General features: G+C 44.8%; 1 protein-coding gene across 9 annotated transcripts in view; it reads left to right on the forward strand.

Annotated features, from left to right (window-relative positions):
* Nucleotides 1–818: 818 nt before the first annotated feature.
* Nucleotides 819–12,936, forward strand: part of ENPP2 (ectonucleotide pyrophosphatase/phosphodiesterase 2) — a 111,100-nt gene continuing 98,982 nt past the window's right edge. For 2 of the 9 annotated variants that reach the window (XM_072734016.1, XM_072734012.1), the window contains exon 1: nt 1,136–1,522. In XM_072734016.1, coding sequence (XP_072590117.1) covers nt 1,517–1,522 — 6 coding nt within the window. In that variant the 5' untranslated portion in view covers nt 1,136–1,516. Of the gene's footprint in view, nt 1,523–2,084; nt 2,893–12,936 lie in introns of those variants that run through there. The other 7 variants (XM_072734017.1, XM_025993383.2, XM_072734013.1 and 4 more) reach the window with 7 other exon arrangements.

The raw sequence follows: 12,936 nt of genomic DNA on the forward strand, positions 1-12,936 counted from the left end.
CATGAGAAGTATGTTCCAGGCAGTGGATGTGTGTGTTTGTGTGTGTGTGTTCATTGTGGTTGTTGTTATAAGGAACAGGCACGTATTCAAACCACATTAGGAAAAAAAAGAGTTCATTGTATGGAAGAGACTTGAATGTGTTTATAGGTTATGGTGTTTTATTTATCCGTTTATGCCCAGAATTCAAAGGTGCTGACTGCATGTAATCGTTGTTTTATAAATGTTTACTGAATGCATGAACTAATGAAATCAGTAGAGAAGAAACTGAAAGATAGGGTGATGGTTGATCAAAGAATGTTCCAGAGGAAATGGGAAGAGGGGGATTCCAAAGTACACAGAAGGAGGGGCACCTCTGAGGTGGGAGGGAAGGAGCTGGGGCAGGAAATACATTTTCTAGTTCAGAGACAGGAAGTATTGGGGGAGACAGCGCTTTTGGGGGGTAGGGGGAGGTTGTTTGCTCAGAGGGAGGCAGGTGGGAGTGAGTTCAGAGTTCTGAGGAGGTGGGAAGAGTGACTCTGTGTTACTGGAGAGGTGGGATGATCAGGGACATTTGGAAAGATCCCAAACGTGGGTGTGGGCGCCCAGCCGAGGCTGCAGACCACACGTCAATGGTGGTACCAGTGGACATGGCTGTGTGGTGACATGTGGCGCTAGCGGACAACTACATCTCGGGGGTTTGCAGATAGATGGGTACGACAGTGGTTCCGGACAAGGAAATGAACACACTTAGGGTTCAGAGGGAGAGAAAGATTGAAACTGATATCAAAGTCTAGACCGGGCCATTAAGGAAGTCATGTGGAAGAGCTGAAAGATAACCAGGGGAGGGTACAAAGGACAAACCTTCATGAGTCAAAGGCCCAAAATGTGGTGGCCAGAAGGGAATGAGGGAACAGGAAGGGACAGAGCTCCTTGCTTTCCCCTTATTTTCTCCATGGTAGGCTCTGTGCACATCAAAGTACCACAAAATATAACAAGAGCTACATTTATCGAGTGCTACTGTACATTGGAAGAAAAGTGGAGAGTTTTACCTACATAATTTCACTTCATCCTCATAGCAGAAAGCATAACCCCCATTTTACTGATGAGAACACTGAGGCACAGTGAGGTTAAATAGATTGCTCCTGTTTTCGTAGCCAGGAAGAAGAAACAGCAGGTGTCCGATGAGGCTAATGCCCATAACTTCCAAGTTAGGTTGATACATATTTTTTTCTTGTAGAACAACATATGACTCCTGCATCCTTTCCAGATAAGCTGATAACGCAGGCTGGCTGTATTAACCCATTCATTTGGCACTGCAGGATGAGGTCCAGACTCCACAGAGTGATGTGATTCAGGAGGCTGGGCAGAGTCCAAACCCACACCCTCCTCTCAAGACTCCCACACCCGGTGCGTCTGCCTGCAGGTATTATTTTCAGTTGCCTGAAGCACTGGGACAGCTTTTGTAGGTGGTGGTGTCTGGCTCAAGTGAGGACCTTCCCTCTTCTCCTCCTGGCTGACTTCTTATAGTCCTTCCAAAATGAGTGTGAGTATTACCCCCTTTCCCCTTTCCTAAGCTGAGAAAAAAATGCAGACGATACCACCTGACACACCAGGTGGCTCCAGGGCCTCTCTGTAGACCATCATAGCTCTTCTCCGCACACAAAAAAATTGTGGGATACTGATTCCTTGTCCAGGGCTTTCCTCCCAATCCCACACCCTCATCCCCTTTCATCATCTGGAAGGACCCGGAAAAGGGGGGGGGGGGCAAGCTCTGATCATCACTAGTGATGGACTCTTGTAGCACCCTAAGGACACCCTGGAGTTTGCACCCATACCTCGAAGTGGCCAGGCTGGTTCCCGTAGCCTCCTTTTAGCAGCCGCTCTAAAGGGAAAATATAGTCAATGTTTAAAAAGTACTCAATAAATTTGAGACTTCTGTGGCTATCACAAACCTAAATAGCTATTCTATTAGAACAATATCTAACACTTTGGTAATTGAAAAATTAAAATAGCTGTAGCCACAGCTACTTCATACTGTATGTTGTAATTAGGCGTGGCAGTGTGTTTCTGTGTTATAATTGACTTCGAGTTGTGGGCCACCCGGCAGGGAGGTGCGTGCTTTGTGCAAGTGGACAGGATGCCAGTTTGGAGGACCTGGGTTTCACTTTCTGGTTGGGTGATGGGGCCAATACCCTCTTTCCCTGGAGCTTCTCTTATCTTTCGGGGGTAAAAATGGCAGGAACAGGCGAGCCTCCCCTGCATTGTCTGAGAGGCCAGATGACAGCACCTTTGTGAAAAGCGCCCTGTGCGCGGTGGCCTGCCCTCCAGGAGGGGGGAACATGGTGGTGATATTCCCGGGAAGGTCAGAGCAACTTCCACCGTAGACGCTGCCCAGCAGCAGCAGCAGCAGCAGCAGCGCAGCGGGAAAACTCGCGCAGCAAAACCCTTTTGGAAGAAGCAGGGGAGGACTCCCAGGGCAGGGAGGGAGGAGGAGGGAAGGAAGGAAGGAAAGAAGGAAGGAGAATCGCAAATCAAACCTCGTGGAGACTCTCCTTGAAAGGTTACGGGATGAAAAATTAACTTGGCACGGCTGGGGGTGGGAGCGCGGGCGGCTGCCCCGGGTGCCCCCCGTCTTCAGCCTGCGGACACTTTTCCTTCCCCAAAGCCATTTTAGTCAAAGGTCATGTGTGAGTCTTGTCAAAGGCCAGCTTCCAATGGAATCATTGTCCCCCGGGACAGCGGCCCCCTGACTACATCTGCATTGGAGAAATCCCAAAAGCAAACGGCCCAGTGCAAACAAGAGCAGCCCGGGGCGGCCGTCCCGGGGCAGAGCTCACAGGTCCGCCGGCCCCGCCGCAGAGGCCGCGCCCGCAGCGCCCAGACGCCCGCAGCATGACCCGCCGCGCCGATCGGGTACGGTAGGCGCCTCTCCCTCCCCCGCCTCCGTCCTGGGGCTCCCGAGCCCGAGCCGCCGAGCCGTCACCCTTGCAAAGGGCCTCGGGACTCGCGGGCGAGCGGTCCCCGTGGGGCTGCGTTCCCGTGCGCCGGGCTGGAGCGATCTCCAGGCGCGCGAGCTGCAGAGCTTAGCTCCTTGCGAGTTTTCCTTGCCAGGGAGTGTTTGGGTTTGTGCATACTGCGTCTCCCGTTTCTGCAAAACGAGCCGGCGGAACGCGCGGAGAGGGAGTGGACGGGTCTCGGTTCACCCAAGGCTCGAACCCGTGCCAAGTGGGAGCCCTACCCGCCGCCGCACCCACCCACCCCCACCCCTGCTCCGCCCCACGCCGGGCACAGCCAGGCTCAGGGGGCTGGGACTTGCCTCCTCCCTGGCCCCGCCACAGGCTCCGCGGGGGGCTCATTACCTGCTGCACGAGGGCTCTGCAGGAAGGATGGGGATTTTTGAAGCCCTCTGGGTCAGTCACGTTCTCTGGGGTCCTGCACCCGTGTCGCAGAGGGACGGGGCCCCTCCCGGGCTCCACTAGGGAAAGATCTGACCGGCGTGCACGCAGCCGGGGCAGCCAGCCCTTGGGCCCTTTGTACTGCACTATTTGAACAAGTCTTTCAAACGGATCTGGCTAATTTTGGATGAGAGTTCGAGGGAGCCTGGGGTCTCAGCGGAGCAGGGGGTGCTTTTGATCCGGGCTTGGAAACGTCCCAGGGCAAGCAGAGCAGGTGGGGAGGATCGGAAGGGGCAGGCGGTGGGTCAAAGGGTTCCCATTGCCGCGCTGCCACGCTCTGGTTTCATTTTAACAGGTTAAGCCCAGAGCCATTTCTCACTGATAAAGGGAATGAAAACAAAAGCCTTTCTAGCGCTCAGCGGGACGGAGAGAGAAGCCGGTGGCGGTATCCGTGTGTGTGTTTGTCGCACCCTCGGTTCCACCGAGGAGAGGCGGGGCGCTCGGCCCTTGAGTCCATTAGATGCTAATTGCGCTTCTGCTCTTCCCCCACCAAACCTCTGGAAAGAGGTGGGTGTCGCCGGCGGGTCTGCACTCCCTCGCTACCCAGGTACCGCTTCCCAGCCCTTCAGCTGGCAGCTACCCTGGGCTTCCGAAAGGCAAAGCTTGGTCAGGGCCCCCAAAGACCTCTCTGAACCGTAGAGCAGGTTCAGCTTTCTCCTGGCTCCTCTGCCTCAGTTCCAGCACGTTGGTGGTCCCCTCTCCCACCCGCTCTCTATCTCATGACTCTCTCCTGGACTCCCTCTGGCATCCTTGGTGCCCATTTCATGCCTCTAAAGGTCCTTCCTTTTCAGCGGCAGTGTTGGCACATCCCTCCGTTCCTCGATCCTCTTTCCTTTTCATCCCATTTCCATGAAATGTCATCCACTCCCATGGCTGCCACCATCACTTGCAACTCTGTGGCTTATCCTGGTCTTTCTCCTAAATACCAACCTTTTGTAAGGGACATCTCCTCTTTGATGTTCCGGGGAGCACCTTAAAACCATCATGTTCGAAACTGAATTTGTCTTCTCCCTCCTTCTCCTAGGCCCGGTCCTCCTCTTCCATTCGCTGCTACTCAAATGGATGCCCACCGTCCAAGCCAGACACAGCAGACTCATCCTAAGTGGCTTCCTCTCTTTCATTCACACCTGGTGGGTCACCAGGTCTCTACCTGCACCGAGTCTCTCTTTAACCCACTTCATACAATTCACACACATCCCTGCCTCTCCATCTGACTTGCCACTGTTTTAGTCAAAATCTGTAACACCCCAAATTCCATTGTAGTCAAAATTTCCCACTGGTAGGCCAGGACTACCCATCCCACGCCCTCTATCTGGTCACCGTACCATGTCCAATAATCTCTCTAAAATGCAAATATCATCATACAGATTTTTTTGGAAAAGTCTTCAGTACAGTCCTATTTTTCCCTGTTGAGTTGGTGTGCACAGGTCCTCCATGACTTGCCTTTTACCCTCCCCTGCAATCTCATCTCTTATCCTGCACTTCCTCTCCACATTTTATGCACATTGTTTGCAAATTTAGGCATATTAAACTATTTACGAAACATGACTTTCCTCCTTGTCCTTCTCTTGGGTCTGTGTCTATATTTTTCCTCAGAGACTCGGCTGAGAGCTACTTTCTCTTGGAAACTACCCAGACCATCTGCTCCCCATCCTCCGGAATGGGTTAGGTGGCCCTCCCATATTCTTCCAGAGCTTACTTTATTCCTTCTGTTAGAGCATTTACCATTCCTTCTTGCACACATCTATTTTTTTTTGTCTGTCTCCTCCTGGCCCGTAAAGTGCTCTAGGGCAGGGATCAGCCCTTTTTCTTAGCATCCCGAGAGCCTATAACCTGGCCCCAACTGGGATGCTCAGTGAATGAGTGTGAATTCTTGTGAAGTTCTTGTCAGTGACTATTATGTTCAGGCATTGAATAGGGTGATAGAGATACAATCTATAAATACAGGATGGTAAAGGGTGAAGAGCGAAGTTCACCCTTGATTATCAGGAAAAGGCATAGTCTTCACCTTTTTAACAAAGGAAGGGTTTAGACTTTCTGAGTATTTGAGATAATCCCGCACGTCTCCAGTTGTACTAGCTCTCTCTCCAATCCACATCTCAACTAATGAGTTTCTCTGATTGCTACCTGCATGTATCCTAACCTTGTTCCAGACCAGTTTTGCTTTGGCTTTGTGAAGGTGAAGGAATCCTTTCGGCAGGAACCTGGCATGGAAAGAAGGTCCTGAAGGCCAAGATAGGTGGGCTTCTAGGAGAGCCACCAAAGATACAAGCTGGTATCTTCTAGGAGAGCTACCAAAGATACAAGCTGGTATCTTCCAAAACCAGAGGAAGTCTGCAAGGCCTCAGAAGGGCCCAATGGATGAGATCTTTAAGGGTGACTTGAGTGTGGTTTGGGGAGACTAGGGAGGAGAAAATGCATCCTTGGTTTTCCAAAGAGAGAAATACGTCCATCCGAAACTGCAGGTTGAGTGATGATTAAATTCTATAGAGAGTTATTGAAACTCTACTTGTTCTTGTTTGGGGCCATAGTTCTTTTGAGATTTGGATGAACATTACTCTTCTCAGCAAAAATGGACAATATACAGCACAGGGCACTTTCTGTAAGCTTTCGGGAGGTTCATACAAGTCCACTCTTAGATTCCTTTCAGTTGACATGAACTCAGGTTAAGAATCTCTAGTCAAAGGTAAAAAAAAAAAAAAAAAAAAAAAAGTCTCTAGTCAAAGGATTAATTCATTCCACAGATATTTGGGAGGGTAGGTGGTGATTAGTAGGAGCCAGCATACATCTAATTAAGCATATTTTCTCTTTTGAGAGAATCCCAGTGTAATATGTGGTATTGAATGTGAAGTCACAGGACGTGGGCTCACATTCCTGTTCCGGCACTTGCTAGTTGTGTGACTTTCTTTCTGAGTCATAGTTGTATTAGGTATTGAAAAGGGATAATAGGTGTCAGGAATTTTAACTAAAATAAAGCACCTGGAATATGGTATACCTAATTATGATCAACCAATTCAAAACCTTGATTTCAGGAAGGGCCCAGATCTTACAATCTTCTTCTGGATTAGAAGGATGCATGTGAGCTAAATTAATACCTGGTTGAATGCATTTGTTAAAGGCTATTGGACTAATGGGTGGATGTCTTTAGTCGTATGCTGTGGGCTCTGTCCTTATCCCTCTTTTATTCAATATCAGTGATATCTACGAAGGCATAACACATCGATCACATTTGCTTAGAGAAAAGCATAAGGGTTAAGAGTCCAAAAGCTATCAATCAGTCGTAGTCTATTTTGGCTTTCTATGTTGTGGGGAAGTATGCAGAAATAGATATAAAATGTGTTGTGCATGGATCATAACAGTCAATTGCAAATCATTGGGTGTATCTGTGCAAGAGAGAGAAGAGCAAGAAAGGGGTGGAAGAGTAAGAGGTAGAGAGAGAAATAGGAAGAGAGAGTGGGGAAGAGAGGAGGGTTAGAGGGGCATGGGGCAGGAAGTGACAGAGAGAGAAAGTTTAAGATAAAAGCCATGGCTTCATATAGTGAAGGTTTAGGAGTTTAAACTGACAATAAAATCAATAGTGAGAAGTTTTCTCTAAAATGTTAGGTTTTACATCTTACACTGTTGGTGGGAATGCAAGCTGGTGCAGTTGCTCTGGAAAACTGTGGAAGTTCCTCAAGAAGTTAAAAATAGAGCTACACTATGACCCAGCAATTGGGCTACTGGGTATTTACCTCAAAAGATACAAATGTAGTGAAACGACAGGACACCTGTACTCCAATGTTCATAGCAGCAATGTCCACAATAGCCAGACTGTGGAAGGAGCCACGATGTCCTTTGACAGATGAATGGATAAAGAAGATGTGGTATATATATATGAATATATATATATATATATATATATATATATATACACAATGGAATATTACTCAGCCATCAGAAAGGATGAAATACCTACCATTTACATGGACGTCTATGGAATAGGAGGGTGTTATCTGAATGAAGTAAGTCAATCAGAGAAAGACAATTAGCATATGGTTTCACTCATATGTGGAATATAAGAAATACTGAAAAGGACATAAGGGAAGGAGGGGAAACTGAGTGGTAAAAAATTAGAGAGGAAGACAAACCATGAGAGACTCAACTCTGGGAAACAAACAAAAGGTTGCAGAAGGGGAGGTTGGTGGGGGATGGGGTAACTGGGTGATGGGCACTAAGGAAGGCACATGATGTGATGAACACTGGGTGTTATACTATATGTTAGCAAATTGAATTTAAATAAAATTTAAAGAATGTTAGGTTTTATTTAGAAAGGTATAGAATAGAGAAAATGAAAGGTGACAGTCATTCTCCTCTGTGTTGTGCAGACTATATCAGAATAATTGTATTTAGTTCTGGTTGATACATATGAATCCATGAATACATTAGCATATGTTATATACCAATCATTGTGCCAGATGCTGAAGATAATGGGGCTAAAAGAGACAGACTTGCTTTCATGGAGTTCACAGAATACCAAAGGTACTAGAAGAATAAGCAGATAATTTAAATTCAATGTTAAACTTGCTTTAATAGGGGAAATTTAGGTCTCTGTGGAACCACCTTACAAGGCATATTTAATCCAGATTTAGCAGGACCAGGGTAGACTTTTTAGAGGAAATCAAGTTTAAAGTGAGACCCAAAGGCTGGGCAAAGATTCTCAAGGTCAAAGTGATAAAGTGAAGTGAGTTCCAACCATAGGTGACTGTCCCTTCAGTAGGCAGAGAGCAAGAGGTCCCTTCAAGGGACTGAAACAGGTGTTGCAGGGGGATAAGGGAATGAGAGAGATGAGATTGAGTGGTGATAGGGGCTAGACCTTCATGTAGTGGAGCTGTAATTGATCCTTAGGAGAAGAGTGAATCATTAAGGCTATGAGGAGGGCAGGGTCCCCATCAGTTTTGTGTTTTGGAAAGATCGTTCTAGCTGCAGAATGGACAATGGATTGGAGGGATGGTTGATGAGAAGGAGGTGTTGTGGCAATCTAAGCAAGTGAGGATGGTGGGCCCTACCCCCATGGTAAGGGGAAGAGGACAAGAGTGGAACAATTCAAAAGCTAACTAGGAGGGATCCTTGGGTGGCGCAGCGGTTTGGCGCTTGCCTTTGGCCCAGGGCGCGATCCTGGAGACCCGGGATCGAATCCCACATCGGGCTCCGGGTGCATGGAGCCTGCTTCTCCCTCTGCCTGTGTCTCTGCCTCTCTCTCTGTGTGTGACTATCATAAATAAATAAATAAATAATTTTAAAAAAAGCTAACTAGGAGATATAAAGCAAATAGTGAACTGCAGGAATGTGTTGGGAAGGGTGGCTGCAGGACATCTGCCTACCAAGCGGAAGATCGAGAGGACTATGATGTCTATCTTTACATCCTTCACTCTCATGTAGAAGTGACATTGGCATTGCACTCATTTCTCTGAGATGGCAGAGCTGGGCCAAATGGGTGGGAGAAACAGGGAGATACATTTCAGCTCAGTACAAGGAGGAATTTTCTAACAGAACTCTTTCAAGGCAATGAGCATTTTGTCATAGAGATATTTGAACAAAAACACTTGGTAACTATTCTTGGAAAAGTTGGAGAGGCAGGAAGAGAAGTGGCCAGGCTGGATGGGCACTCACATTTCCTTCCAACTCCAAGATTCCAGGATTCTGTGTGTAAGGTTCTAATCTCAGCTTGGCATTTAAGGGCCCCGGTGATCTGGGCCTTTGCAGAGCCGCCATAGGTCCCGGTTTCCCTGACCAGTCCTAATGTAAGCCTGCTGTCTCCTGGTACCTATTGAGAATTTCCACATTCACTGTCAAAGGGTCTTAATTTGAACAATAAAATTTCTGATGATTCGTCCCCCTGACGTAATATTCCTGCCTGGTCTGCTGACATCCTATTAGAAATCCTAAAAACTATGCATACTGAACTATATTTGTTACTTTCAGAGAAGAGTCAGCATTTTGCTGCTTATTTGTTTACTTTTGCCTTTTCTTATATCAGAAACTTCCCTCCTCTGTCCAACCTATTTACCTCATTGAGAATATATTTTTTGAGAATATACTTTTTCATCAAGGCCTGATCTAAATCAAATGTTGAGTCCTTCATTAAGGCCTCCTTTAACATCTTAGGCTGCATGATAGTGTTGAATACATAATTATTTTTATATTTATTTGGTCTCCTTCTATTATCCCCTAGGAGTCCAATACTAAGGTCTTGAAACAGACAGTAACCCTATGGTGTGAATAGTGCTATGTCTAAGGCAAACACCTTTCAGAAGGAAATAAATGAGGCATGCATTTTATTGGAAAAAGTTATATAAAGAAAGTACCAAGGAGGAACAAAAAATTGTCTACAATATCAGGGTCTAGAGATAAGTATATTAACACATGGGTAAATACCCACCTATACTTTTATGCGCGTGTAGCATTAAAATCAGAATCACGCAAATCTTTCTGTAACCTATTTTTCACTTAACAACATACCAAGAGTATTACTTCATGACATTATATATTTTTCAAAAACATGATCTTCAGTGGTGCATTGTGTTCCATTTTGCTGCCTCATGATTTGTTTAACTCCTCTTGGTGGGTATCAGACTGTTTCTACTTTATTGATGGTACAAATAATGTTATGATTATCCCCTAAGACATATGTCCATGTACCCATACATCTGTTCTTTATGGGATATTTTAAATTTCTAAAATGACAGGACAGTTTATGACTAAAATAAGGATACTGAGTTGCTATGAAAGCAAGAATTAAAGAAAGGCCTAATTTTACTTTTCTTTCTTTTCTTTTTAAAAAAGATTTTAGAGAGAAAGAGAAAGAGAGAGCAAGCGAGTGAACACATGCGGGGCAGGGCAGAGGGAGAGAGAGAATATCCAGCAGACTCTCCACTGAGCATGGAGCCTGACATAGGCCTTGATCTCAGAACTCTGAGATCATGACCTGACCCAAAATCAAGTCAAACTTAAGCCAATGGAGCCACCTAGGCACCCCCAATTTTACTTTTAAAAATTTCATTCCTATTCCATGTTATATATATGTACAATATGTAACATTTTTTATATGTGTGTATATACTTACTAGCTTTTTTTTAATTTAATGAAGGCATCTGATTTGGAAATGTGTCAATAACCAGCAAGCTTGATGCAGAAGTGAGAGATAACCAATAGATATGTTTCTTAAAGAATTGAGTCTGAAATCTAAAAACTTCAGCACTTCTGTCAGTGTAACAAATTTTTATTCCCAAGCTAAATATAAGGAAAAATGATGAGATGTGTGTTACAGGATAAAGATAATTCTCTAAAATGAAAGACACTGCCTAATGTTTCACTGTCTAGAGAAGATATATGAGTGGCCATGGCTTTAGATCTTTATTCTGAAGCAAATAATTTATCAACTTAGACACTCAGCAAGGAGGTAGGTCTCCATTGTAGAGTGAAATATTTTCATTTGAGAAGCAGACCTTGGTTAGGAAACACCGTGAATCAATTTGGCGATTTTTTAACAAGATAGATGAAAGATGTTGTTATGGGTTAAATTATGTCTCTCCCTTGACCCGTGGTTGAAGCCCTAACTCCGAGTACCACAGAGTGTGACTTTATTTGGAAGTCAGGACAGAATTAATAGACTATATATATATGATATATATATGATATAAACTATATCTCTATCTTTCTATCAACTAGATAAACTATATCTCTATCTTTCTATCTATCAACTATATAGAATTATTATAGGAATTGGCTCACATGATTATGGAGGCCAAGAAGTCCCAAGATCTGTTGTCTGCAAGCTGGAGAATTTAGAAAACTGGTAGTGTATTTTAGTTTTAGTCCAAAGCATGGGAGGTTGATGGTGTAAATTCCAGTCTAAGTTCAGAGGTGTGAGAACCAGAAGCATAGATATGTGAGGGCAGAAGAAGATGGATGTCCCAGCTCAAGCAAAAAGAGCAAATTTGCCCTTCCTCCACTTTTTTGTTCCATTCAGGAGCTCAGTGGATTGGATGATGCATTGGTGAGGGTGATCTTTACTCAACTGACTCAAATGCTCAGATGCTAATCTCTTCCGGAAACACCCTCATAGACATACCCAGACATGCTTTATCAACTATTGGGGCATCCCTTAGTCCAATAAAATTGGCACATAAAACTAACCATCACAGGGTCTTCACAGAGGTAATAAGTAAAGTGAGGTTATCAGGGTGAGTCCTAATAGGACCACCAATAGGACTGGTGTAGTTATAAAGAGGGGAAATTTGACCCAGAGATACATATAGAGGGAAGAGAATGGGAAGAAACAGGGGGAGAATATGGCTATCTACAAAGCCGAGAAGAGAGTCCTAGAAAAATCCTTCCCTCACAGCTCTCAGAGGGAACCAACCCTGCCGACACCTTGATTTTGGGCTTCCAGCCTCCAGCACTGTGAGTCAATAAATTTCTGTTACTTAAGCCATTCAGTATGTGATACTTTGTTATGGCTTACTACAGACTTAAATTAATACAGATTTCATGAGCACTTAATTCCCCTGGCATGGTTTCAGCTGGTAACACTCAATACATTATTTTGCTCTTTGGTCACCAGAGATCCTGCTGTTATTTATAGGAATGATAGATGATAGTGTATTGCTGGTCCCAGTTAGCAAAGCATTTCCATATCCATGATCTCCTTTGATCCTGACCAAAGAGAAGAGATGATAATTCTTATAACTGCTTTAGGGATAGGAATTGGAAGTTCAGAGAGATTCAAGACTGCACAGGTTGGAAGCGGTAGAAACTCAAAAATAGACCTTTTGATACTAAATGCTGTACTATTAATTAAAACACAGTGCTTTTCACCTTCATGGACATGTCAAATATCATCTTTTGTCTTTAAATTTTGAAAAGACATGGGTTGCGGCATGCTGAGCCACATTTCTTTTTTTTTTTTTTTTCTTCTAAATCCCCTGAGAAAGATTTTATAATCCTACTTGTTGGAAGATATCTGATGCCTGGAGGCACCTACTCCTCCCACGACTTCATTATCAAATATTTATCAGGAATTTAGACGCCTATGTTTATGTGTGCAGAATATTTCTTCTCCACTCAGAAGCTTTGTTTACTGACAAACCAGGCTTTCTTAGTACACAGTTTGATTGCTGACAAATCCAATTGCAAAACTTTGGACGTGTTGGATATAATTGGGTTTTTCCATCATTAATACTGCTCAGATATTAATTCAACAGAGTGATGTGAGGGGTGCCTCACAGTTTCCAGAAGCTGCTTGACTTTAATCAGCAGGAACAAATGCAAGATTATTGCACTTTTTTCCTTGGGTGACCTAAGCTTGTTCTTGGCATCTGTGAGTGCAGAGCACTGGTTGTCTCATAGTGTTTCAGTGGCTTCTACCCAGGGGACTTATTAGTTTTGAACCTTGGGGATAATTCCATAAGAATGTAATTCTTTTCCTCCCTGAAGGAACAAAATGTTGCTTGTGTTGGGTTAT

Source organism: Vulpes vulpes, chromosome 13 (genome assembly GCF_048418805.1).
Source record: "Vulpes vulpes isolate BD-2025 chromosome 13, VulVul3, whole genome shotgun sequence".
Lineage (NCBI taxonomy): Eukaryota > Metazoa > Chordata > Mammalia > Carnivora > Canidae > Vulpes > Vulpes vulpes.